Genomic DNA, 24459 nt, shown 5'->3' with positions numbered 1-24459 from the left:
AGCCGGTACAGGTACTATATATGTTCAGTACCGGCTAAAATACCGACCGTACCGGCCGGTACCGGCCATACCGGACTAAATTTAGGCCTGTACCGGCCTATATTTCGGCCGGTACCGGCCGATATTTCGGCCTGTGTGTTTTTTTTTTTTTCATTTTTTCAAACTACAAACTTATTTTTTAACCCCTAATTCAGACTAGACTATTTATAATTTTTATATATATGTATTTATATATAATTTATTTATATATAGACTATTATTTTGGAATATAATTTTTATATATATTTATATATATAATTTATTTATATATCGATTATCCCGAAACGTTATCCCGAAACGCTATCTCGAAACGGTACCGGTATCGAAATATTTCGTTCCAGTGCCTTGACCGGTACGATGTCCGGTATGGTATTTAAAACATTGGTTTCAACTTGGCAATGTTGGCTAAGCAAGGGTTGAGGATTATTCAAAGGCCCATTCACTTGCAACAAAAATTCTCAAGTTAAAATATTTTCCAAAATCTTCTTTCTTCCAAGCTAAAATTGGTTTAAGACCATCTTATATTTGGAGAAGCATCATGGGAGCTAGGCATCTAGTGGAAGAATGGTTTTTATGGAGGATTGGCAATGGACAAAGTGTTAAAATATGGAAAGATAAGTGGATTCCTCAACCAACTACATACAAGATTCAAAGTAAAGATGAATATGTAGCTCATATTATTGATTCAAACACTAAACACTGGAATGTAGATTTGATTGAAGAAATGAGTAATGCTACGTACAGTCGTGGAGTGTGCAAGCGCCATGCAATGGCTTTGAAAAAGAGTGGGGTCCACTATTAAAAAATTAATTTATTTTCATGTGGGTCCTGTATTTATTTACTTTTTTCAAAGCGACTACACGACGCTTGCACACTCACGACTGCAAGTATCATATCTCTTGAAGAAATATTCTCTTAGGATGAAGCTGCTACTATAAAGCTGCTACTTGGGTGTCTTTATTGTGGTTGGGAGATTGAAAGTTAGTGATTTTGGTGAGTTGCTTGGGAAAATAAAAAATAAAATGGCGGGTTGGAAGATGAAACTGCTTTCTATTGGTGGTCGGACTATCCTTCTTTGCCATGTTCTTTCGAGTATGGCTACTCATCTTATGGCTGTTTTACATGTTCCTCAGAATGTGATTAAGGCTTTGAATAGGATTCTAAGTTCTTTCTCTTGGGGGGAGTCTAAAGGAAAAGATAAGATAAAATGGATTTCTTGGAATAACATCTGTAAGCCTACTGAGGAAGGTGGTTTGGGTATTCGGGTTTTTTAGGACATTCAAAAGCTTTACATATTAAACTTGCTTGGCATCTTATTAAGGGTCAGTCTTTATGGGAGGATTTTTTTAGAGCAAACTATGCCCGGAGTAATCACTTATCTCTTTTGGTGCCAAATAAGGGCACTCGGTTTTGGAAATCTGTTGTCCGCTGTATCCCGAAGGTTTTAAATAATTCAAAGTGGACTGTGCGCGAGGGGAATATTTCCTTTTGGTTTGATAATTGGGAAGAGGGGGGTCCTCTTAGCTCCCAATATCCTATTCTTGAACAACCTTTCTTAAAGATTAAAGATTGTCGTATTGATAATGGTTGGGATATTCCCTTACTGGAAAGGCTAGTGGGTTTTCAAAAAGTTTCTAAGTTGTGTCAGTTTTTGGCTAGGAGGAAGGATGGGCAGGATGTTTTAATCTGACTAAAAGATAGTGATGGAAATTTCTCTACCAAAAGTGCTTGGGATTGTATTCGGGTTAGGGCTCCTTCCTTACCTTGGGCTAAGTGGATTTGGCATAATTCCCTTCCTAAGAAGATTTCTATTATGATGTGGAAGGCCTATAACAACTGTTTGAGTGTTGATGAAAAGATCATATCTGTTGGTATTCATATTGTTTCTAAGTGTAATTGTTGCTCTTTGGGTCATATTGAGGATATGAATCATGTGCTTTATACTGAGGATGTCGCTAGACATATTTGGCATATGGCCGCTATCCAGTTACGGGTGCACATGGGTGTTTTCCATACTTGGAATGAGCAAGTTAATTTTTGGTTCCGACATGCCGGGAAGTCTTCTCAGCTTCGGATTATTTTTCGTATTCTGCCTTCTATTGTTTCTTGGCAGCTTTGGAACAGGCATTGTAGAGCTCGTTATGAGGGTAGAATTGATACAGTTGATTCTATTTGGCATGTCATTAAAAGCTGGAATTGAAAGATCATGCAATTGACTATGAAAATTTCTCGTGTTTCTAATCAGGATGTCGCTATATTGAATCCTCTGGATATTCCTGTGGTTTTTCCAAAGCCTAGAATAGTCCGTGTGGTGAGGTGGTCTAGATCTTCTCAGGGCTGGGTGAAGCTGAATACGGATGGTAGTAGTTTGGGTAATCCTGGTCCGGACGGTTCTAGAGGTGTTATTCGTGATAGCTTTGGCCGGTTAAAAGTGGCTTATTTTATTTTTTTTGGGTCAAGTATCTTCTAATTTTTCTGAATTGAGAAGTTTGTGGGAGGGGGTTAGGAGGTGCTATCAGCTTGGTTTCGTCTGGGTGGAGATTGAGATGGATGCTCAGCTTCTTGTTAATTGGCTTAATAAAGGTGTTTGTCATATTTGGTATCTAGAGGATTATTGGGATGGTCTACTTTCTTATTTAGAGTGCATGGAGGATCATGTGAGTCATATTTATCGTGAAGGAAATGTTGTGGCTGATTTTTTTGCCAAGAGAGGTGCAGGGGGTTCTGATATGGATTGGTATAATGATAGTGATCATCTGCCTAGCCAGTTACGGGGTCTTCTCAGAATGGATAGAATTGGTTTTCCTTATCTGTGCATTTCGTAGATTATTCCCCAGGTACGGCTTTTTGGCTTTACTCCATTTGGTTTTTTTTTTCTAACATTATTTGCATGTGTGATTTTTTCTCTTTGCAGGTTTTGGTTAAGATTTGGTTTTTGTTTTGGTTTTGCACGTTTGGGGGGTAAGATGAGAATTTTGTGTTTTGTTTGAGAGTTTAAAATATTGTGTTTTAATATTATTATTGTTTTAGGATTTGAAAAATGTGAATTGAGATTTAAAAAAATTGAATTGTTTATTATATTTTGTATGGGGATTTGAAAAATGTGTAATGATGAGATAAGATGATATGAAAATTTCGTGTCTCATCCCATCCCCCAAACCTACCAAACTTGTTTGGTGTTTCCCTGGATGTTTGGGATTTGGTCTTTTATTTATATTTAATTGTACATCCCAGGCATCAAAATTTTGTAACCACAGTTTTCTTCCGCCAAAAGTGAGAGCTATCAATAAAATTTGGATTCCGTCCTCTTTCCACAAAAAAAAAAAAAAATAGTCTATCAAACTGTCTGGATAAACTAATATGGAGATGCACAACAAATGGTCAATTTATTGTCAAAAGTGCATATCATTTACAAAAAGAGATATTTGATCGAGCTAAAGGACAGTCTTCAAATTCAAGTTGCAAGGAAGAAGTATGGTACAGAATCTTGAAACTAAAAATTCCTAATGCTGCAAAAGTTTTTCTGTGGAGAGCTTGTTTATAGGCCTTACCTACAAATCTAAACCTTTTTAGAAGGAAAATAGTGAAGCCACCAAACTGTCCAATATGCTTAGAAAAAGAGGAAAGTACTATCCATGTTCTCTGGGAGTGCATAGCATAAAAGGATGTATGGAGTCTATGTTCAAAGAAAATTCAGAAAAGCAGTTTGACAACATGATGTTTTAAGGATCTATATGTAGCCATGCAAATATAGTTGATGAAGAACAGAAGGAAGAAATAGTCTTGATAGCAAGGAGACTTTGGCAGAGAATGAATGACTTTATTTTTGGCACCAACTTTTCCCATCCAAAATTGCTGATGCAGAAGTCAAAACAACTACTTATTGATTTTAAGGAAGCTCAAAAAGATTCTGTCAAGCCAGTGATAGGTGGAGAAAATTTGATGAATAGATGGGAGCCTCCTACTGGTGACTTATTCAAAATTAACTAACTAGGATGCAGCACTGAATAAATCTCTTGGTAAAGTTGGTATTGACATTATGGTAAGAGCTGGTGAAGGTGATGTACTGGCTACAAAAAGAATGCAACGTGATTTTTTCTATAATCCATTGTTGGCTGAAGCTCTTGATGCTCTTCAAGCAACAATCTTTGGTAGTGAGTTGGGCCTAAGAAGGATTATCTTGGAAGGTGATTCTCTCCAAGTTATTAATAGCATCAAGCAACATGATACTCCTTGGAATAGTGCAGGCCGTTTGATCAAAATAGATGTGAAAAATAAGCTTCTACTATTTGATAAATGGGTTGTTAGGCATGTTAGGGGCTCATTGTTTAGCCAAGAATTCTTTAGAGTTAGAGGATGACTCTATTGAGATAGAGGATTGTGCATCTTGTATTATAAAAATAAGTAAGACGAAGTTATATACACTTATATGAGTTCAGCCGATTGGATACGAAATTTCTTAAGTTTAATAAATGAGTTTAGATGGTTATTTAGACTTGATTTATTTATCAAATGAACTACACACAGTCGAGCTTAAACAATCTCGAATTGTTCTTGAATAACTTTGTTGATTTTATAAGCCTAGCATCCTGTATTGGGTTATTAACACAACTTTTTGCTACTCATTTCAACCCATTAGCGTGGTGCTTTTTTACTTGTAAATTTTTTCCGTTCCCTTGGGGCTCGCTAAGATGGTGTCTTTCTTTTTTGAGCGGTAGAGAAGCCAACAAACATCCTCGATGCAGCTAAATGATATATTGTGTTTTTGATATATTGTTAGTTAAAATTTAGAAAAATTCTAAGAAACGGGAAATGAAAAGCCCAAACACAAGTGACAAGAACACAATAAATGTTAGATTCCTATCCATCTAGTTGCTAAATATGGTAATAGGTAGGTCAGTATAGATTCTGCGTACTGTTATGAAGTGACTGGAGAGAGTTTTTCTGCCCGTGAAATCTAATTGAAGCTCCTCGAGGGTCAGTACGAGACTTGCTTATGACCCAAAGGGTTTTTGGGGGTGCTGGTTCCACTGAAGAATCCTATCCAAATGAGAAAGTGTTTTATTGGGATGCAGGTTTTGGTCTTTTTCATTTTTCCAATCTTGTTTCGTAATTGATCTTTCATGAGATTTAAGGGCTCTTAGGAAGAAAAGCAAAATAAAGGTAAGGAGGAGCGTAAGGTAAAGCAAAAGAAGAGGTCTTTCTCATACACAGATCCCTATGGAATTCAGGAAGGATACCCAGCATTGCTTGTTGCAGCTCATTCTTTTTGTTTAGTTTAAAGGAACTTGCTTTGTTCTCTTTAAAAATCTTTTCAGAGAGAGAGAGAGAGAGCACAGTTCCAGTTGCGGGAGTTGGGTTTGTTTAGATGAGTGCTTAGATATGGTCCAATCAATGTTGCAGCTAGCAAACAAAAGATCCAGTTTCATCGAAGGGAATGGATGTTAGTATGATTAGTTAATTTCTTTGCCAATGATTGAGTTGCCTCCCCTCAAAAGAAACTTGCCCAGAACCTCTGCTTAGTGGGAAAAAGAGTAACATCGAGAGAGGATGAAATCCATGGAAAATGATTATATTAACAATAACAGCAACGACAACAACGCTAACTGGATGGGTTTTTCTCTGTCTCCTCACATGACCATGGAGGTTTCTTCAGGCCCTCCTAACCATCACCAAACACATCCTCCCTCTGCTGCTGTTTCTACTGCAGTCCCGGCAAACTTTTTTCATTCCCAACCTCACCTGTACTATGGTATTTACCATGGAACTGAAGGAGATGCTAGCTTATATGCCCCCCTATCTGCAATGCCACTCAAGTCCGATGGGTCTCTTTGTATGATGGAAGCTCTCGACAAGTCACAACCACAAGGTTAGCTCGAACCTATATTATTCTTTTTTATTTTGGCCTTTGGTTCGTGCTTGGGGAAAAATTTTGTTCTTGAACTTCTGGACCCTTCTGTCTTCTGACTTTTTATGTGAAGCAATGGGAACTACTTCAACTCCAAAGCTGGAGAATTTCTTTGGAGGTGCTGCCATGGGGACCAATCACTATGAAAGCAATGACAGAGAAGCTATGGCTCTGAGCTTAGACAGCATGTTTTACAATCAGATGCCAGACCATGAGGCCAACAACCAAAATTGCCTGGACCATTTTGATCAGAGCTCCAGGAACCAAGAACAGCCACAGCAGATTCAGGCCCAACACTATTCGTATTACTCTGGCTTTAAAAGCCATGCTATGATACTAAGGGACACAAGGGAGTCTCAGTTTGCAGATTGCAATCTCCAGCTTCCAACAATGGCAGATGATAGGGTCTCTGGCTTGAAGAACTGGATCTCAAGGATCTATCCAGTTAATCAGTTGGGGGAACAGAAGATGATTGGTTGCATGGGTGACAATGGAAGTGAATCTGGAGCTATCGGTGCAATGTCATGTGGCGATTTACATTCTTTAAGCTTGTCCGTGAGGTCTGGCTCCCAGTCAAGCTGTGTTACAGGTTCACAGCGCATCTCGCCCACTGTCACTGACTATATAGGCATGGATACCAAGAAAAGAGGGCCTGAAAAGGTGGATCAGAAGCAAATTGTTCATAGGAAGTCCTTGGATACGTTTGGGCAGAGAACCTCCCAGTATAGAGGTGTTACAAGGTTGGTTCTTTCCTTTTTCCTTCGTCCCCTTGTTAGCTTTTGTTCTATTAATTGGGAATCCTGTATTATGTCTTTGTATTTGTTTTCTCTTCAACTGAAAAGCTTTCCTCTCGCTACATACTGCTCCGTAATTGTGTCGCCCGACACCGTGTCATCCTCATATTTTTCCTTTATTACATATTGTTTCTCATTATTTCCTAATTTTCTGGATGTTTTTATTCGTCAGGCATAGATGGACTGGTAGATATGAAGCCCATCTGTGGGACAACAGTTGCAAAAAAGAAGGCCAGAGCAGGAAAGGAAGGCAAGGTTTGGAAACAAGACATAAATTATATAATCCTCCCCCTGTGATGTTTTTTTACTTTGGATGCCTCTGCAATTATTTTTGGTCTCTTTCTGTGCTTTTCCTGAACAATTCCACGTATCACTGATCTGCGGTGTTTCTTTCTTGGCCGGGGATGTCATTTCCAATAAAATGACGATTCTTAGTTTATCTGGGTAAGCCCTCTAGTATACAAAGACTACGAATCTTAGTTAACATGTTTTGTCATTCATTTTATCGTGAAGTCAATCCGAAAATTCAATTTCAGGGGGTTATGACTTGGAAGAAAAAGCAGCAAGATCGTACGATCTTGCGGCACTCAAGTATTGGGGACCCTCTACTCACATCAATTTCCCTGTAATGATTCTCTTCTCTTTATGTTTCCACTCTGTCAAGGTAGGTTACTTTAATGTTAGTTACCTAAACTCAACCATGATGTTATTTTTGGTAGTTGGAGAATTATCAAAAAGAACTGGATGAAATGAAGAACATGACCAGACAGGAATATGTTGCTCACCTAAGAAGGTCGTTTTCTTCAAACCCCCCACCCCTCCTCTCTCCCATGACACTGCGGTGCAAGCAGTAGCATGTTTTCTGATTCAGTAGGTTACTCAAAATGTCCTGTGCAGGAAAAGCAGTGGATTCTCTAGGGGGGCATCAATATACAGAGGAGTAACAAGGTCCTGCTAGCATGCTTTTTAGCATTATTATTATGGTTACCTTGAAAGATAGATGAAGTGTAATCCCCGTTTCTGTTTTCATTCATGGCAGACACCATCAACATGGAAGATGGCAGGCTCGGATTGGCAGGGTTGCAGGAAACAAGGATCTTTATCTTGGAACGTTTAGTAAGTTCCTTTGAATATTGTGTTCCCCAAGTAGAATATTCTTCCATTTTAGCTTGGAGCACGGCGTTTAAAGTTCTCTCATCTTATCGAGAGTATAATAGAGACAAAAGTATGAGCCCTGTGGTCAAAACCCAATCTTTGAATGACTTTACTTTCAGCCACCATAAGGCTGTTGATGAGCCACTTTGAAGGTTTAAACAGAACTTGGGAATTCAAAGCGACCAAGCTAATCCTAGTTGTCACTGATACAAGTTACACTAGAGGCTAATTCTAGTTGTCATTCGAAACTTTATAGGCACCCAAGAGGAAGCGGCAGAAGCCTACGACATCGCGGCTATCAAGTTTCGTGGGGTGAATGCGGTAACTAACTTTGACATAACAAGGTACGATGTAGAACGTATCATGGCAAGTAGTACCCTTCTTCCTGGAGAAGTTGCGAAGCGAAGTAAGGAGACAGGATCCAATACGATTGAGGCTTTGGACCACCTTCCTACTGATAAAAGCAACGGGGAATCAATTATCTCCCAGAAGAACAATGAATGTGAATCGGAATGGAAGACGGCTGAGCTCCATCAGGAAACTGATGACAAGCAACCAAAAACCGAAAGTTACAGGACCCAATTTTTCTCAGAGGGTATGATTGAGCAAGAGGTAGAGGACTCAGCCAACAAACGAACTCATTTGTCAAATGTTTCATCTTTGGTGACCAGCTTAAGCAGCTCGAGAGAAGGCAGCCCGGATAGAGCTAGCCACCCAATGTTATTTGGATTGCCTACATCTTCGTCCAAGTTGTTAGCTACTCCTACTGGCGCGAATTCTTGGAACCCTTCAACTCAAATGAGGCCTGCTCTCTCCATGCCTGACATGCGACTTTTAGCAGCTTGGACAGATGCATAGACTTTGTCTTCTGATAAAACAAGCATTTCTTTTGTATGACCGGGAGGAGAATTTAATGTTGGTCATCTTTCACTTTTTTCTCTCTGTTTTCCCCCCTCTAAAATATTAGAAAGACTTCGTTTACGAAATCTTAGAAGAGATGGTTATTATGGCTAACTGAGGTGTATAATCTACACCCATAATGACATTCAGCAATCTTGATCCTCAAGTATTGAACCTTGTCAATTTGTCCTTGAATTATATTAAGAGCTGTTGCTTTGAGCCTTTGAGCGGGTAATCTCTTTCATCTCACCACCACCTAACTCTTCACCTTTAAACATTCTATTCAACTGGTGAGGAGTAGAATCCTATACTCATATCTCATTACTATTCAACTGGTGAGGAGTAGAATCCTATACTCAAATCTCATTACTATTCAACTGGTGAGAGCAAGTCGCATTACTAGCTCTAAAGTAACTACTCATAGACTGAGCAAATATCTCCAAGAATTACTCCCCGAGTCCCTCCTTCACGCTGAGATCATGAGTCCCCTTGAAAATATTAAAAAATATATATATTTATTATTATTTAAAAAAAATTATCAAGATTTTATTATTTTTGAGCGTGATATCAAAAAATTTAATGGCATTAATCGATTGGAAACTATCCTCCCTGATACGAAACTCCCTAGCCCAAGCCTTCCTAATTAAGATCCCCTACAGATGCCACTGCCGTCACCATACCGTGAACACAATTGATAAGCCCAATTAAAGGAGCAGCCGCCAAATTCCAACGTTGACGAACATGGGCTTTTGGCTAGGTCATTGATAAGTTTAAAATTTGGCTAAAACTTGATATTTTGACTAAAACTAACTAAAGTCATTAGAAAAAAGAAAAATATATTTGTAATCGTGAATTATGTAATCACCGCGTAATCGTTTTATAAAAAGTGAATAAAATATGAGATCTACATGAAAAAAATTAATTTTTTAATAGTAGACCTTACTCTTTTTCAAAACGATTACACGGTAGTTGCACACTTCACGGTTGTATGTAGAATTACTCATTTTTTTATATTTTATAAATACACTCCATATATTAATTAAAAATTTAATTTTTACTTAAAATTATTTTTTCCCAACTATTTTTTTCTTCAACCTAATTATCCAACATAATATAACATTGTTTACAAAAAACATTTCCTGAAAAATCTAAACACGGGGAACTCTCTGCTATGCATCTCCATAGTACTGCATCAATGGAGTACGTGTAACACCTGGGTCCAGCACCAAGCCGTTTTCTAAAATTTTTTGTTTTGGATTTACATGTATGAAAAACCCATTTGAGTTTTAATGAGTAATTTTAGAGTAGGTTACGGACTTACGGGCCCAAAATTTATTTTGGTAGAGTATGAATTTCTTTGGGCCCAATGATTGGATAAAGGCCCAAATAATAATTCATGGACCAAGGGGCCGAAATAATTAGAACTTGGCCCAATAAAATTTTCTAAATGCCCAAATACATTGTTGGACGAGGGATTTATTTTTGACATGAGTATTATGGCCCTTTTTTTTTATGAAGCCCAAGCCAGTGAGAACCAAGAACTAGATCCCACGCCATGCACAGCTCCATGGCATGCACATCTACTTCCCTAGGTTTTCCCACCACCTATTTTAAATACATGCATACCCTCACGTATGGAGAAACTTCTCCAAGCTATGGTTGTTGCACGTTCACTTCCACACGTCTCCACGTCCAAGCAACAACAAACTCACGCACACAACCCAGTTTTCCTACTTTCTGATATTCTCTTCTTTCAGTATTTTTAGGCTTAAATATCAAAATACGTGTTTACTTGAAGATTTAGGAAAGTTATGTGACTATTTTATAGGTGACGGTTAATGTTGTTCGGCACAGTTGGGAAAAATTTTGAAAAAGCTAAAAAGTTCAGGTAAGTAGGGTTCCTATGCTATACTTTGCATAAAAATAAAATGGGTTGAAGTTGATTTTTGGAAAATATGCATATTTTGTTATGAAAAGAAATCTAAAATGACCTCAGTTATTTGTTCTGCATTACACACCTGGGAAGAAACCACCAGCAAGGAAACTTCCAGCTTAGGTTTTCTGGACATAGGACAGAGAGAAAATAGTGAAGAGGGAAGAGTAGGACGGAGAGAAGAGGGAGAGAAACAGGGAACAAAATAGAAAATTTCGAGGGAAAGAAATAGGGTGGTTTGGACTAGGGGCGGGCAGCGGGGCCCCGCACCCTACTGCCCCGCCTCGTTTGCCCCGCCCCCTCCCATGTGGGGCGGGGGGGTTTCGTCCCTCTCAAGCGGGGTGCGGAGGGCCCTATCGATTCCTCTAGAGGCCATCAGAGGCAGGGGACGGAGGGGGCTAAGTCCTGCTCTGCTTTTCCCCCACCCCGCATAATATATATATATATATATATATATATAATTAAAATTAAAATTATCTATATAAAAACTATAAGTAAGTGAACTTAGTTAAGTTCCCTCCCCCCCTCCTTTCACGTCTTCTCGAACTCTCATCTCTCTCAGACTCACTCTCTCTGTCTCTCACTCTCTCGCGCTCTCTCTATCTCTCTCTCTTGATCTCCTCTCTCTTGCACGACTGCACGAGCACCACCAGTCCACTGTCGTCATTTGAACTTTGCTGCACCAAACTCCAAATGTAAGACTCCCGGACCTAGATCTTTTCTTTTCTTACCTTTTTTTTTTTTTTTTTTTGAATTTTGGATTGGAGATTGGAGGAAGGATGGGTTGAATCAGAGATGGAGGATTAGAATGATTGTGAATTTGTGTGCTGTGAATTCTAATTTGTGGATGTGTTTGAAATTGATGTCGCCTCTGTCACTGTGTTTGATTATTTTTTATTATTTTTTTTTTTTGTAGTTTGTAGTTTCTGGGTGTTCAGATTTGGAATCTTAAATTAATTTAGGGATTGAAACCTCTAAATCAATTTAGGGGTTTCAATTGAAGCCCCTAAATCAATTTATTTAGGAGTTTCGGATGGAAGGCAGCAGCAAAGAAATATCTCATCCTTTCTGAAATGACCCGCTGTATGTTGGTCATCCCTATCAGTACCATTGCCTCGGAGTTAGCCTTTAGTACCGGATGGCGCATATTGGATTCTTTTCGTAGTTCATTGTCTTCTACAACTGTGGAGGCATTGATATGCACACAGAGTTTGACAATGTAAAATGATATTTATATTCCGGATGTTTTAGATTTTAAGGAGATCAACGAAGAGGGTGGTAATTAGTCTGGATCTGGACTATCTGATAACTGTTGTCGTCTTTATTTTATTATTTTTATTTATATTCATTTTAATTTCATTGGTATTAATTTTAGTATTCATTGTTGTAGCAACACATGAGACGATTCAGACGATGTGTACTTCCACTTTAATATGAATATGTGCTCAAACCTCAAAAGAATACCCATCCGTGCCGCCCCAAATGTCACAGTCAAAGACCCAAATAACTCTATGCCTCTATCTTTAGATTCTTAATTTCTTAGAATATTATGTATTTGATTTGTAATTTTGTAATGTTGATACAATATCCCTTGGACACTTTTTTGTTTGTAATTTTGTAATTGTTTAAACTTTCCATTTTATTTTTGTAATAGCTTAGTTATTATTATTATTATTTATTAGTTTATTAAACATTAGGTGGTAGACTTCTAGTCAATAATAGTACTTCATTAGAGTCTAAATTAGTAAATTTGTATCATGTATATATTATTTTTGTTCATGTAATTTTTTCTTAATCAGGTTTTTAACCTTTTTTTTTTTTAACTTCTAATTTTATGGGCCCAAAATGGCCCATTTTGGGCTCATTTCAGCAATTTCTGAGCCAAAAATGGCCCAGTAAGGAGCGGTGGGCAGATGGTTTGACCCCCCCCATGTGCACCCTATTATTCGAGACAGGGTACCCCGCCCCCGCACACCGAGGCGGGGGACAGAGAGAAAAATCAAGACCCCGCCCATGCGAGGAGGGTGGGGGCTACCCCGCCCCCTACGAGGCAGGTAGCACCCCTAGTTTGGAAGGAATTTTGTTGAATAAATTATTTGTTTGGTCTATGTACAGTAACTCGCTAAATATGACCAGTGGGTGCTTTTCACTGTAGCTCAAAGCCCATAGACTTATCTTTTTGGCTAATCCAATACAAGTAAATTTGAGACAAACTCGGCAAATCTTTGGATGGCACTAGCATTTGGCTAATCTTAAGCAAAATTGTGGGCGCATGAGCCTCATCAACTGAAGGGTTCTTCGGCTCTCGTCTTTCTTCTCTCCTCGAGAGTTTGTAGTACTTGGTTCGAAGAAATCTAAACCTCAAGGTTACAAAATACATAATGGATTTCAATTCCAAGTCATTCCTCTATATTGGAAAGAATGCTTGCTTGATAATTAATTATTTCAACACATAAGTCGTGACGATCAATAAGTTGTAAAAGCAATATAGTAAGAGCACTCTCATTGGAATATAGCCAAATGTAAACTCAAATTTCAGTTAATATTACATGAGTTAGTATTTGTCTATTCTATTCAAATTCAATCCCCACATTGGATTATCCATTTACTTTCTATATAATTATAAAATATTATTAATTTAATAATTTTTTATTTAATTTAATTTTATCACATTTTGCACGCTACTGATTATATGTTAATTAATAATTATACTCTAATTAAATTAATATTTAAAAAATCATATTTTCAAAAGTCATTTAATGCTAATAACCACAAATATTTGATTAAATTCATCTAAAATTCTATAGAAATGTCTTAATTACAAACCAAATATCTACATTTTCCATCCAACTATATTCTTTTGCCAAACTTTCTTCTATTCAACAATTATATCTACTACATTTTTCATCAAATTATATTCTTTTGTCAAACTCCAACATACTCGTGTTCTTGACTACCAACGTACTTCTATCCAGTTATCATGACTACCAACATACTTGTGTTCATGTCAACAACACATAACAACAGCCCCCAGACTACAGCCCAATACGTACAAGACACACATCTTCTATGCTAAACAAAAAACCCAGATATGTCATATTAAGTTACAAAAAACCCAGATCTGTCATACTGAGTTAAATCTGCACTTCCAAGAACACAGAACAATAGTACAAAACGCAGTTATCAAAGAGGTTCAGAAATGTCGACCAGCCACTTCAGGTGTTTTGAGTAGTACCTGCAAAAACATAGCCATCTATAAATGTTGGCAGACAGCAGAAAGTATACAGACTTTAATAAGATAAACAAATCAGCCTCTTTTACTTACGAGATAAACTTTAATAGTTTTCTAACAATTAATTCGTTTACCACATATATAAACTCTGCAATATTAAGCCCATAATTAATGCAAACTGTAAGCCCAGATTAATGCAAATTGTGAGCCCAGAATTAATGCAAACTACGAGCATAAAAATAAAACAAGAATTACAAAATCGTGGTTTTGGCAAACTGTGGCAAACTTTGTGCAGAAAAATAAAATACGAAAAAATAAAGTCATTACAAAACTAATCATACTTCTCTCTCCATGATTATACAAGAAAAAACACTCATGAAAGTGCCAATGCAATATCCCCAACAACCAGCCTCAGAACAACCATGAAAATGTGAAGAAGCGCACAACCCTTGGCAAAGAAGCTCTACAACTCTCTGTCCTTGACAATAGAAGCAAGAAGCAAACCAATGGAAAATAGAGAAGCAAATCAAAGACGGAATCTCAGGACCATGGCCAAAACAAAGATTCTTATAGAACAAATAAATCATACCACGGTTTTGTAATGACAAGTTGATTGATCGTCTTATTTCAGGTTTGTCTTTATACAAAACTATTTACAAAACTGATGAGATAATGACCCGAAACATTACAAGCAAAACTTTTTAAAAAGCTCCAGAGAAAAAAAAAAAAAAAAAAAACCTTTTTTTTGGAAAACATCCATTGACCCATTTAGTGAAGTAGGAAGGAAAATGATTCCAAGTAAATAATTTGAATATTACCGAGAACATGGAAGGTGAAGAATGGCCTAAAGGGCTACACAAACTGGCCAAGAACACAGGAAAGAGCAGCACCAAAAGCCTAGCCAGTGCTCCTCCTCCCCTCCTCTATGAGGCCGATATTGAAGCCTCACCATCCTTAATCGGTTTCTGTCTACGATCAGATCAGAAACTGCATGGATTTTCTTTGTGTCACTGTAAAAATCTCAAAACCCATTCCACAAAAATGAATGGAGGAAGTGAACGGAACATAAGAGACCGCACAAACCACAAACGACGTAAAGCAAGGGGAAATGGCGAGAAAATCTCGGGACCAACGGTGGGAAAAAAATTTGCGTAAGAGAGAAGGGATAAAAAATGCAAGGAAGGCTCTAGGAGGAAGAAAGGAAAGAGAGAAATCGAGGGAAGAGAGAGAATGTTAAGACCCCGATGAAAAGAATGGTAATATTGACACTAAAAGAGAATCAAGAACAAGAAGATAGAGATAATGGCCACGCTTTGGAGTATTCGAGGTCTCCAATTCCTCCCAAATGAAAATACAAGTTTCAGCAATAATTTTCCAGCCTCCTTCACTGTGCCATTTCTCGCTTACATATGGGCGTAACCCATGTCTAACAAAACCAATAAAAAGGCAACATGTGGATAGTAAAAACATAATGGTAATAACAGATTGCAACATAAAACACTATTATTGATCTAAACGGCCAGCTGTAAATGACTAGTAGTTCAGCTCCCTTAACCATCTACCTCAATCATCTGCATAAGAGTCCTCTAACACAGCTTGCTTTCAGAGTTGCTTAATTGGGATCATAACAGAGAATCTGACCATTAGTAGAAAGAAGAAAACAATAAAATAATCATATGGCCGAGCTACAATGACTAGCCAAATATGACTCTAGCCTGCGAGTTACTGTATTTCAAAGTCAAAATTATTCAGACTTGGCTAATGTAATAGTGTTTTTTATGTAATATAAGGCAAATATTTAGATTGAACTATGAGAGTGATCATAGCTATCTTTCACTTTCTCTGTAAAACAGTAACAGCATACAGATTGTTGCCTACAAACCTGATCGTAAATTTAGAAAAGAAATTAAACACCAAAGACAGATGCCACAAATATCGCAAATGACAAAGTACCACCAGATAAGGTTATGGTTGCTCTAGGCCTTTTGGACATACTCTCCTGCTTTATCCAGAAAAGGCAGTTATGTGTGTCTCAGCTACGTCTGCAAATCACCGTCTAAACAGGTCAGAAAGAAAGGGTTTGTCGAGCATAATCCTACCAAAGTCCACTTCAAAACACTGTATGTTTTTTTAAAGCATGCATTAAAGCTGAGTAGCAGTTCGGCCCACCCACACACGCTACATCCATCTAAACAAGCCTCGTAATATTTAATTAATATGGCCCATTCGTATAATTGTAAATTAGGTAACTGTCGTATAATTATTTTGAAAAAAATAAATAAAATATATGACTCACATAAAAAAAATAATAAATTTTTAATAATAAATTTCATTCTTTTTTAAAATAATTATACGGCATTTACGTACTCTACAATTATATATAAAATAAATTACTCTTATATGGATCTATACTTAGTTGGGTACAGTGCAAAGAATTTAATAAAGGTATAGATCTATCTAAATTCTTCGCAAAGCATATCCACAGTACACATGTACTTACTTCGCTGTGGTTAAGATGCATATATAATTGAAGGAACTGTCTGCCAATGCCAGGACTACTCTTTTCCATCTATCATCACCATTGTTTTAATAATATTGGTAGTGATAAAAGTAAAAATAGGCACCACGTAACCTCAAATTATTGGTTTCACATACCATATATCTATATATATATGTTTGTGTGTGAATACAAATATAACAAAGAAGAATTATTGTAAACTGATGATGGATCACTAGTCCAAAGTGAACCTCATTGTCATTGAAACGCATGTCAATGTCACATCCCTCTCTCTCTCTCTCTCTCGTGCAATATATAATTGTTGTCTAGTACAAACCCAGAAATATTGTAGTCAAGTGACGAGTTTGGACCAAGATGCTATATATCAACCAAAGCATAGATATCGTGTTGTCTGCGGGACCAGATTGGGCTGCCTATTGGAGATCAACTACAAGTACTGAGAGGTGGAAAAGCCGTAAGAATATCTTTATATGTTATTGCTTGAGCCGTTTCATCCTCACCACTCAAAGTTCATGGGCCCTTTTACTGGAGTCGAGATCCTTCGCTTTCAGATTCAGTCCCTCCATACTTACTCGTAGAGCTGTAATCACTTCCCAACAGTATGTTGGCTTGCTGGCAGTCATGTTGATGCTAATTTTGTTCCCTTGTTTTGTTGAGCGGAGGCAGCCCAGGAACCCACGGTTTGAACCCCTTGATGGGACCACCTTATTATCCTCAAAAACTCAAACCAAGCCTGCTCTAGTGAGACGTAGCTATAAAGATTATTTCCCAATGTTTATCATTCATGTGTTTTGTCGGAAGCATTTCATTTCGGACCACAGATAGATCTCACAAAGATCACCTCCAAGCACTGCTATCCGGCCATCTCAATTTGATACTTCACTCCATTGTGGCCCGTTTAGATTGTGTCTTTTTCTCACAGATCTTATTGCTTAATTTTAAAGTTTACTGAAAATATTATCATTTATCTCACTATATATGTAGTATAAAAATAAAAGATTTGAAGATATTTCCCAACAAGCCTGCCTGACCATTGAATATTCTTGCGTAAAGGCGATGATTTATACGAAGGTTTGCTTGCTTAGGTAGTGTGACTTGTGTCATCCAAGAAATAAGTCTCCGAGTTTGACCGTACCTTTGAAAGAATGAATTAAAAGCAATCAATTGTAGTTAGGACAGAATCCACCAATATATATTTAGTTCTCTTTTCGCATTCCATTCGTATTCCTTGTCAAATCTACCAAATTCTTGCCATATGTAAACTCATCCGAGGATGATTAAACTGAACTAGTCCCAACCCAAGCAAGCCAACTTTGATGTTAGTGACAAAACCACCACAACCAAGAGATCAATGCCCCCGATGACAAAACCTCAACAAGCAAAACAAAGTCAAGAACACAAAGATTTCGTATGATGATGCCTCCATGTGAGAGCTCTCCCTTCATTATATATAATTCCTAATGTAATTACAGTAATCTAAATCCCCTAATCTAAGCATATGTTACAAGGAAATATTACGAGAATATTACACAATTATAATTTCTAAATATGGATGATATGTTTTTGGTGATTTGCAAATTCTCAGACTTTGACACCCTCCTCTAATTGATGCGGGAGAGTCGAGAAGCATCAATTTTTTTTTTTTATGAAGAACTGATGCCGAGCACGAGCGAGAGGTTTGGTGAGGTCATTGGCAATTTGAAGATTCGTAGACATGTGGAGAAGAGTAATAATGTTGTTGAAGATTCGAGTTTAACGTACTGTGTAAACTATCAAACAGATTAGTTCATTTATAACCCTAGATTCATATATATAATTTTTTAAATTTTTTTTATTATATATAAAATATTTTTTATATGATTTTTTATATTATATATAATTTTTTTTATATTATATCATATATATTATATTTTAAATTACTAATTAATATAATACCAAATTTGAAAATGTTATTATTCATGTATAATAATCTAATAACATAAAATTAATTTTATAAGTCTTAATATAAGTTATAACATTTGATATAATATTTAAATTTTAATTTTAGAACATAAAATATTTAAATTAATATAACATAAAATTTAAATCTTAAACATGAACATTAATATTAAGTTATTAATATAAACTTACTTTTGATATATATATATATATATGTATGTATGTATGTAAATATGTATGTATGTATGTATGTAACGACTCGGCCCAATAATTTTAGAGTCGGAATATTGATAATTTTTATTGGGTCTAAATTATATTTAATGAGCCATATTGGATAAGCCCATTCATGATAAATTATTGAAGTTGATTAGGAGTTTTAATTAGACTCAATAACTAAGTTAAATCTCATTTATTATTAAACGAGTTAGACTCATTTTAGAATTTAAAGATCGACCATTAAAAATTTATTTCAATTTAAAATCATCACTGATGGAGTCTTATATACAGTCTCAGTCATTACCAATCCTACATTGAATGAACTATTATAGTATGTTTTTAATTTCAAACACACTAAGATTACAATTCTAGAATCCTCTGCATCTTAAAATTCCTAAACTCAACCCATACCATCCTATAAATAGAGTTACAAGCACTATACATGCACCTACCTCTTTAAGCATAGGCTTTTTTTTGTTTTTAGCTCTCTTTGTACCTTCAACATGTCGCAGCCTCATCTCCTCCACCATGAAACACAGCAAGACCACCATCGTCTCTTCCTCCCTCCTATTCTCAACCACCGCAGTCCCTCCATCACACCATGATCAATTTTGTGTCGAAAGTTTTAGGAAGCAATACTATAAGATAAGTAATCTTATCACAAATTAGGATAATCACATATCAACTTAAGTTGAATAAAATATTGTTAGAATATTATTTTTGTTTTGAGATTTGGAAAAGTTGAACTATTTATTGTATTTTGTTTGAAAATTTGAAAAAATTGTAATAATTAGATGAGTTGAAATTGTTTCATTATCTAAACCAAGCTAGTAGTTTTAAATTCCGTTCTGTTCCAGTCGGAATTTTTTCCATTCCAGTGTAGTATCTGGGACACTATACCTTCTCGTTCCGTTTTGCTCCAAATTCCACCCCATTTCGGCTTTTCCAGCCAAATTCGGAATTGGCATTTTGGGCCCTATTCTGTTTTGGATTGTTTTTGTAATTTTATTTTATTTTTGGTTGGATAGCATTTTGTAAATTTTAAATCTAGAGAGTATTTAGTTAATTCTAGAATATATATAAAATGTATTTATATAATTTTAATTTTTTGTAACTATAAATATGTCCCCTCATTCTCTATTTTTTTAACTATCATTATTTTTAATAATTTCTCTATTCTTTTACTTTATTTTTGTGTCTCAACTCAATTTTGTGATATTTTTTAAGGTATATTCATTTTATAAATCTTCAATTCTTCCATATAAATATAAATATATAGTTAATATCGAAATAGTATACCGATATCGAAATTTTTCATTTCAATACTTAAACCGGAATGATCACTGGAACATAATTTAAAACATTGATATTACCTGTGAAACTAGGTGCAGAAAATGCAAAAAATATCATTTGTTGGACAGTTTCAGCTGTGAGAGAAGATGCGGCTAGTTGTGAAGGCTTTGATGTGGAGGTTGAAGATATGGGGTCATAAACTATATCTTCAACAGTGGTGTGAAAAGCTCGAGGATTTCGATTTTGAAGGCGTTTCCAACATTCAAAAATGACATGTCCTTTTCCTTTTCCTTTCCGGTAATTGCATAACTTCTTCTGGCACTGGTTGGCAATATGATCGAGCTCCTTACAACTATAACATTGGATTTTAGTCATATCCTAACCCCTTGGTTTTCCTTGTGCAGCGTATGCAACATTGAGAACATGGTTGGAACTCTCTTGTTGTTCAAAGGTTGCTCGTGTCATGCAGCACTGCTCCTCCTGCAAGATTCCATTCAGACAAGTATCCAAAGATGGTAAGGGAGTTCAAGTCAATAGGTTGGAGCGGATATTTTCGAACTCATGACGCATTTTCATCAAAAAATGATCTCGCTGACTGGTTTATGAACTATTTGAATGGTGGCAAGAGAGTCGTCAAAAATAATATTGCTAACTCGACATATTCCCTAGAGAATAATTAGCAATTTCTTACCCCAATTGAAAACGCCTAGCTGAATTATCTTAATTACAAACCCGTTTCCAATAATCTCACATAGTTTGTGAAATCTAATATGATCGTAAATTGAGGATGATGGAGGGATCCACATGGCCCAATATCCATACTCATAATATGAGCATCTTTTCCCTCCCAATCATCAACTTTGGTCGGATCAATGGGCTTGGTGTCAGAATCATCAATATGGTCCCATAATTCCTTCCATTTAAGATAACTCTGGAATTGAAATTTCCAGATAGAGTAATTTACCTGAAAATCTGATATTGCCGATGAACTCCACGTACAAAACCAACAGTGAAAAGCCTCCACACCGTGTCAAGAGCTAATGTCACAATAAAATATAAAATAAAATACAAGACCAAAGAAGAGTAGAAGACCACTTTTGATGGCCAACGGAAGCACAAATGGGATGGTCACAGGTGTGGCTCTGATGCCAATGACAAAACCACCAAGAGAATGCCGTGAATGACAAAAACCCAACAAACAAAAGAAAGTCAAGAACACAAGAAGATTTCGTACGGTAAATTACTGGATGCCTCAATGTGAGAGCTATCCCTTCATTATATATAATTACTAATATAGTTACAATAATCTAAATCTCTTCATTTAACCATATGGTATGAGAAAATATTACGAGAATATTATACAATTATCTTTAGAAATCTCATTTATTTTTACAATTCTTCTCAAATCATCTCATTTCATCTTATACATCTAATCATTATAATTTTTTTAAATTTTTATATAAAATAAAATAAATTTAAATTTTAAAATAAACATGATGTTAAAAATATATATTTTAATAATATTTTATTTTATTTTTAATTTTAATTTTAATTTTAATTTTAATTTATTTTGTTTTATCTGTAAAAACAAACGGATGATATGGTATTCGCCGATTCCCTGTGATTTGACCGTTAGCATATCGCAATGCCGACTGGCACTCAAATGCTTGCGCACAAAGTTTCAATATTTCTTTTTCAATTTTGATACAAGGAGTTTGTGAGTCTCGAACATGGCAGTGCTGGTGCAGTAAGACATGTGACAAATTCAATTATTCATCCCTGCAAGTCAGCCACTATACGGAGTTACGGTCCCGCCCAAGTGTCCATTAATGCCAGCATCAAAGTACTACAAATTGTTTCTTAGTTGAACGCCCTTTACATGAGTTCGATCCTTTATTTCTCTGCTTATGAAAAGAAATTCAGTCGGAAACTAAACTTCAATTTGAAGTATTGTGAGTGATCAGTGCGATTTGATCATCTTGAGAGGGTTTGAGAGAGCGAAAACAGATTTGAATATGGAAAATAACCAATTTTTTCAATAGGTCACATAAACAAAAAGAAGTTTGACGATTAATAGTAGGATCATGCTAGCGGGCTGCTTAACGTTTTTCATAAGCATACTGTTAATTATAAATTTTTTATTTTTTATTTTTTAATTTTCTTTGAAATATTTATTTTAACATTTTTAATTATTAAAAATGTCACAATTTTATTAATAATCATTTTTTTAATCATTAAGTAAAATAAAAAAATTAAAATATATGGACAGTAAGATTCAACAGTAACTTTGAGAGACCACGTTAGCATTTTCATTAATAGTAATTTAATATAAATAAAGAGTTAATGCTTTCATAAGCAGAATCCGGATTTCTTTTGTGCGCTCATTGATACTTATTAGACCCTGCACGCAGAGTAGACTGGTTTGGTCCATCCCCAAACTGATAGTACGGCTTTAGAAAATTACCAGTTTGGCGAAAGAAGTCCATTTACAACTGAACTTTGGCGGTACCTATCACAATTTAAGATGGGAGGTTGTTAGGTCCAGACCTACTACATTCGACATTGCAGTTGCAGCATCACACTTTAAGCTCTGCTGAGCTGAGCAAAGAAGGTATCCGTGACCGTGAGGGACAAATTCGATGAATTAAAGGTGGTGCTTATAGTGTGAGCATTAATAAAAAGAGTAAAGATCAGTTGGCACAATATTCCTCGGTTTGTCTAAAAAATTAAGTAAAAAAAAAAAAAATGAAACCCCTGCTTTCCTCGAAGGTATGAACGAATAGAATAGAAAGAAAAAAAAAAATGGCAGACTCGCAGTGGGACTGGCGACAACAATGCCTGCTGGTTCCCTAGAAACGAAATGAAATTGAAGTTCATCAATTGGAGTATATTACCAAAAAGCCCTCCCCGTATTGTCGCTATCTTGACGCCTCATATGTTGCAGGTCACCGCCCCCACCACCATAGAGCCCACTCCCTTCCATTGCAATGCGCCCACCTCTCCCTCCACTCGTGTCAAAAATATGACTTTCATTTTCTTCGCCTCTCTCTCTCTCTCTCTGAAATAACACAGTTCTATCTAATTCCCCAAAGTGATATGTAATAGAGAGTAGCTCTATTAATTGGATACCCTCACCCCCCCCCCCCCCCCCTTTCTCTCTCTCTCTCTCTCTCGATCGAACTAAGGTTCCGTCCGTCTTCCCCAGAACAGATAGAGTCAGAAAGTCCAATACTTGAGAAACAAAAGAAACAATATAGATCGATCCATGATGGGTCTTCTATGGACTCGGTTTTTTCTGCTTCTTTTTCTCCTCCCGCCTTCTTTGTCCGATCCGAGTGACGAGCTCTGCCTCACCCACCTTAGCCAGTCCTTGGAGGACCCCAACAAGTCGCTCCAGAACTGGACCAAGTCAACCTTCGCCAACCCTTGCTCTGGATTATCCTCATACCTCCAAGGCGCCACCTGCAACAATGGCCGCATCTACAAGCTCTCCCTTACCAACCTCTCTCTCCGCGGCTCCCTCTCCCCCTTCCTCTCCAACTGCACCAACCTCCAGACCCTCGACCTCTCCTCCAACTTCCTCTCCGGTCCCATCCCCTCCGACCTCCAGTATTTGGTCAATCTCGCTGTCCTCAACCTCTCCTCCAATCGCCTCACCGGCCAGATCCCCCCTCAGCTCACATTGTGCGCTTACCTCAACGTCATCGACCTCCACGACAACTTGCTCTCCGGCCCCATTCCCCAGCAGCTCGGCCTTCTCGTTCGCCTCTCCACCTTCGACGTTTCCGGAAACCGCCTCTCGGGTCCCATACCCACCTCGCTTGGCAATAGGAGCGGCAACTTGCCCAGATTCAATGCGAGCTCCTTCGAAGGGAACAAGGATCTTTACGGGTACCCTTTGCCCGCTATGAAGAACAAGGGGTTGTCAGTCATGGCCATTGTTGGGATCGGACTGGGAAGTGGGTTAGCCAGCCTGGTGCTCAGTTTCACTGGGGTGTGTATATGGCTCAAAGTTACCGAGCGCAAGATGGCTCTGGAGGAAGGTAAAATTAGTCAACTTATGCCTGATTATTGATCAAAGCTTGCAATTTCTGGATATATTCGAATACTAGGGAGCTGAAGAAATTGAGAGTGTCAGGTATGTTTTAAATATATATATATATATATATATGAGGATTGGGGCTAGTTTTTTTTTTTTCTCCTTATTTTCTTCTCATGGGGTTTTTTTTTTTTTTCTTGGGGGCTTGGGGGTGGGTGGGTATTTTCTTTTCTTTTTACTGATCTGTGGAGGGATTTTTATTTTCTTTTTCTTTTTCATATCAATTAACCATTTTGTTTTTTTTTTAACTTTTTTTTCTTGTGGGGGTTGATTATCAATATATTAATTTAATTAACAATCAGGAATGTATAAAACAATTCAAACATTTGGTATCAGTAAAATAGTGCAGTCTATCTTTCATTTTCTCAGTGGTGTAATGCAATTAATTATAGTATAAATGTAATGGTCTTGGATTTTATGGGGTGCGCGCGTGT

The 24459-nt window shown here is 36.9% G+C and overlaps 2 protein-coding genes across 2 annotated transcripts; both read left to right on the top strand.

Moving 5' to 3' along the window:
- Positions 1-5005: 5005 nt before the first annotated feature.
- On the top strand, positions 5006-9018 carry LOC109003551 (AP2-like ethylene-responsive transcription factor ANT). Its single transcript, XM_018981724.2, has 9 exons — positions 5006-5908; positions 6021-6687; positions 6914-6996; positions 7177-7185; positions 7278-7366; positions 7461-7534; positions 7639-7689; positions 7781-7857; positions 8153-9018. Exons 1-9 carry the CDS (start codon positions 5590-5592, stop codon positions 8752-8754), a joined length of 1971 nt encoding a protein of 656 aa, XP_018837269.1. The 5' UTR covers positions 5006-5589; the 3' UTR covers positions 8755-9018.
- Positions 9019-23072: 14054 nt separating this feature from the next.
- Positions 23073-24103, top strand: LOC109003552 (receptor-like protein 44). Its single transcript, XM_035691714.1, has one exon. The coding sequence runs from the start codon at positions 23192-23194 to the stop codon at positions 23999-24001; it is 810 nt and encodes a 269-aa protein (XP_035547607.1). The 5' UTR covers positions 23073-23191; the 3' UTR covers positions 24002-24103.
- Positions 24104-24459: the final 356 nt, after the last annotated feature.

Source organism: Juglans regia, chromosome 7, assembly GCF_001411555.2.
Source record: "Juglans regia cultivar Chandler chromosome 7, Walnut 2.0, whole genome shotgun sequence".
Taxonomy (NCBI): Eukaryota; Viridiplantae; Streptophyta; class Magnoliopsida; order Fagales; family Juglandaceae; genus Juglans; species Juglans regia.
This window is presented reverse-complemented; position numbering and strand designations above follow the sequence as displayed.

Bases quoted from the DNA above. Each gene is read 5' to 3' on its own strand.
- LOC109003551 (XM_018981724.2), top strand. From the start codon at position 5,590: ATGAAATCCATGGAAAATGATTATATTAACAATAACAGCAACGACAAC. The intron at 7,535-7,638 runs GTCGTTTTCTTC...TGTCCTGTGCAG, and splicing joins TATGTTGCTCACCTAAGAAG to GAAAAGCAGTGGATTCTCTA. The intron at 7,858-8,152 runs GTAAGTTCCTTT...GAAACTTTATAG, and splicing joins TCTTTATCTTGGAACGTTTA to GCACCCAAGAGGAAGCGGCA.
- LOC109003552 (XM_035691714.1), top strand. From the start codon at position 23,192: ATGATGGGTCTTCTATGGACTCGGTTTTTTCTGCTTCTTTTTCTCCTC.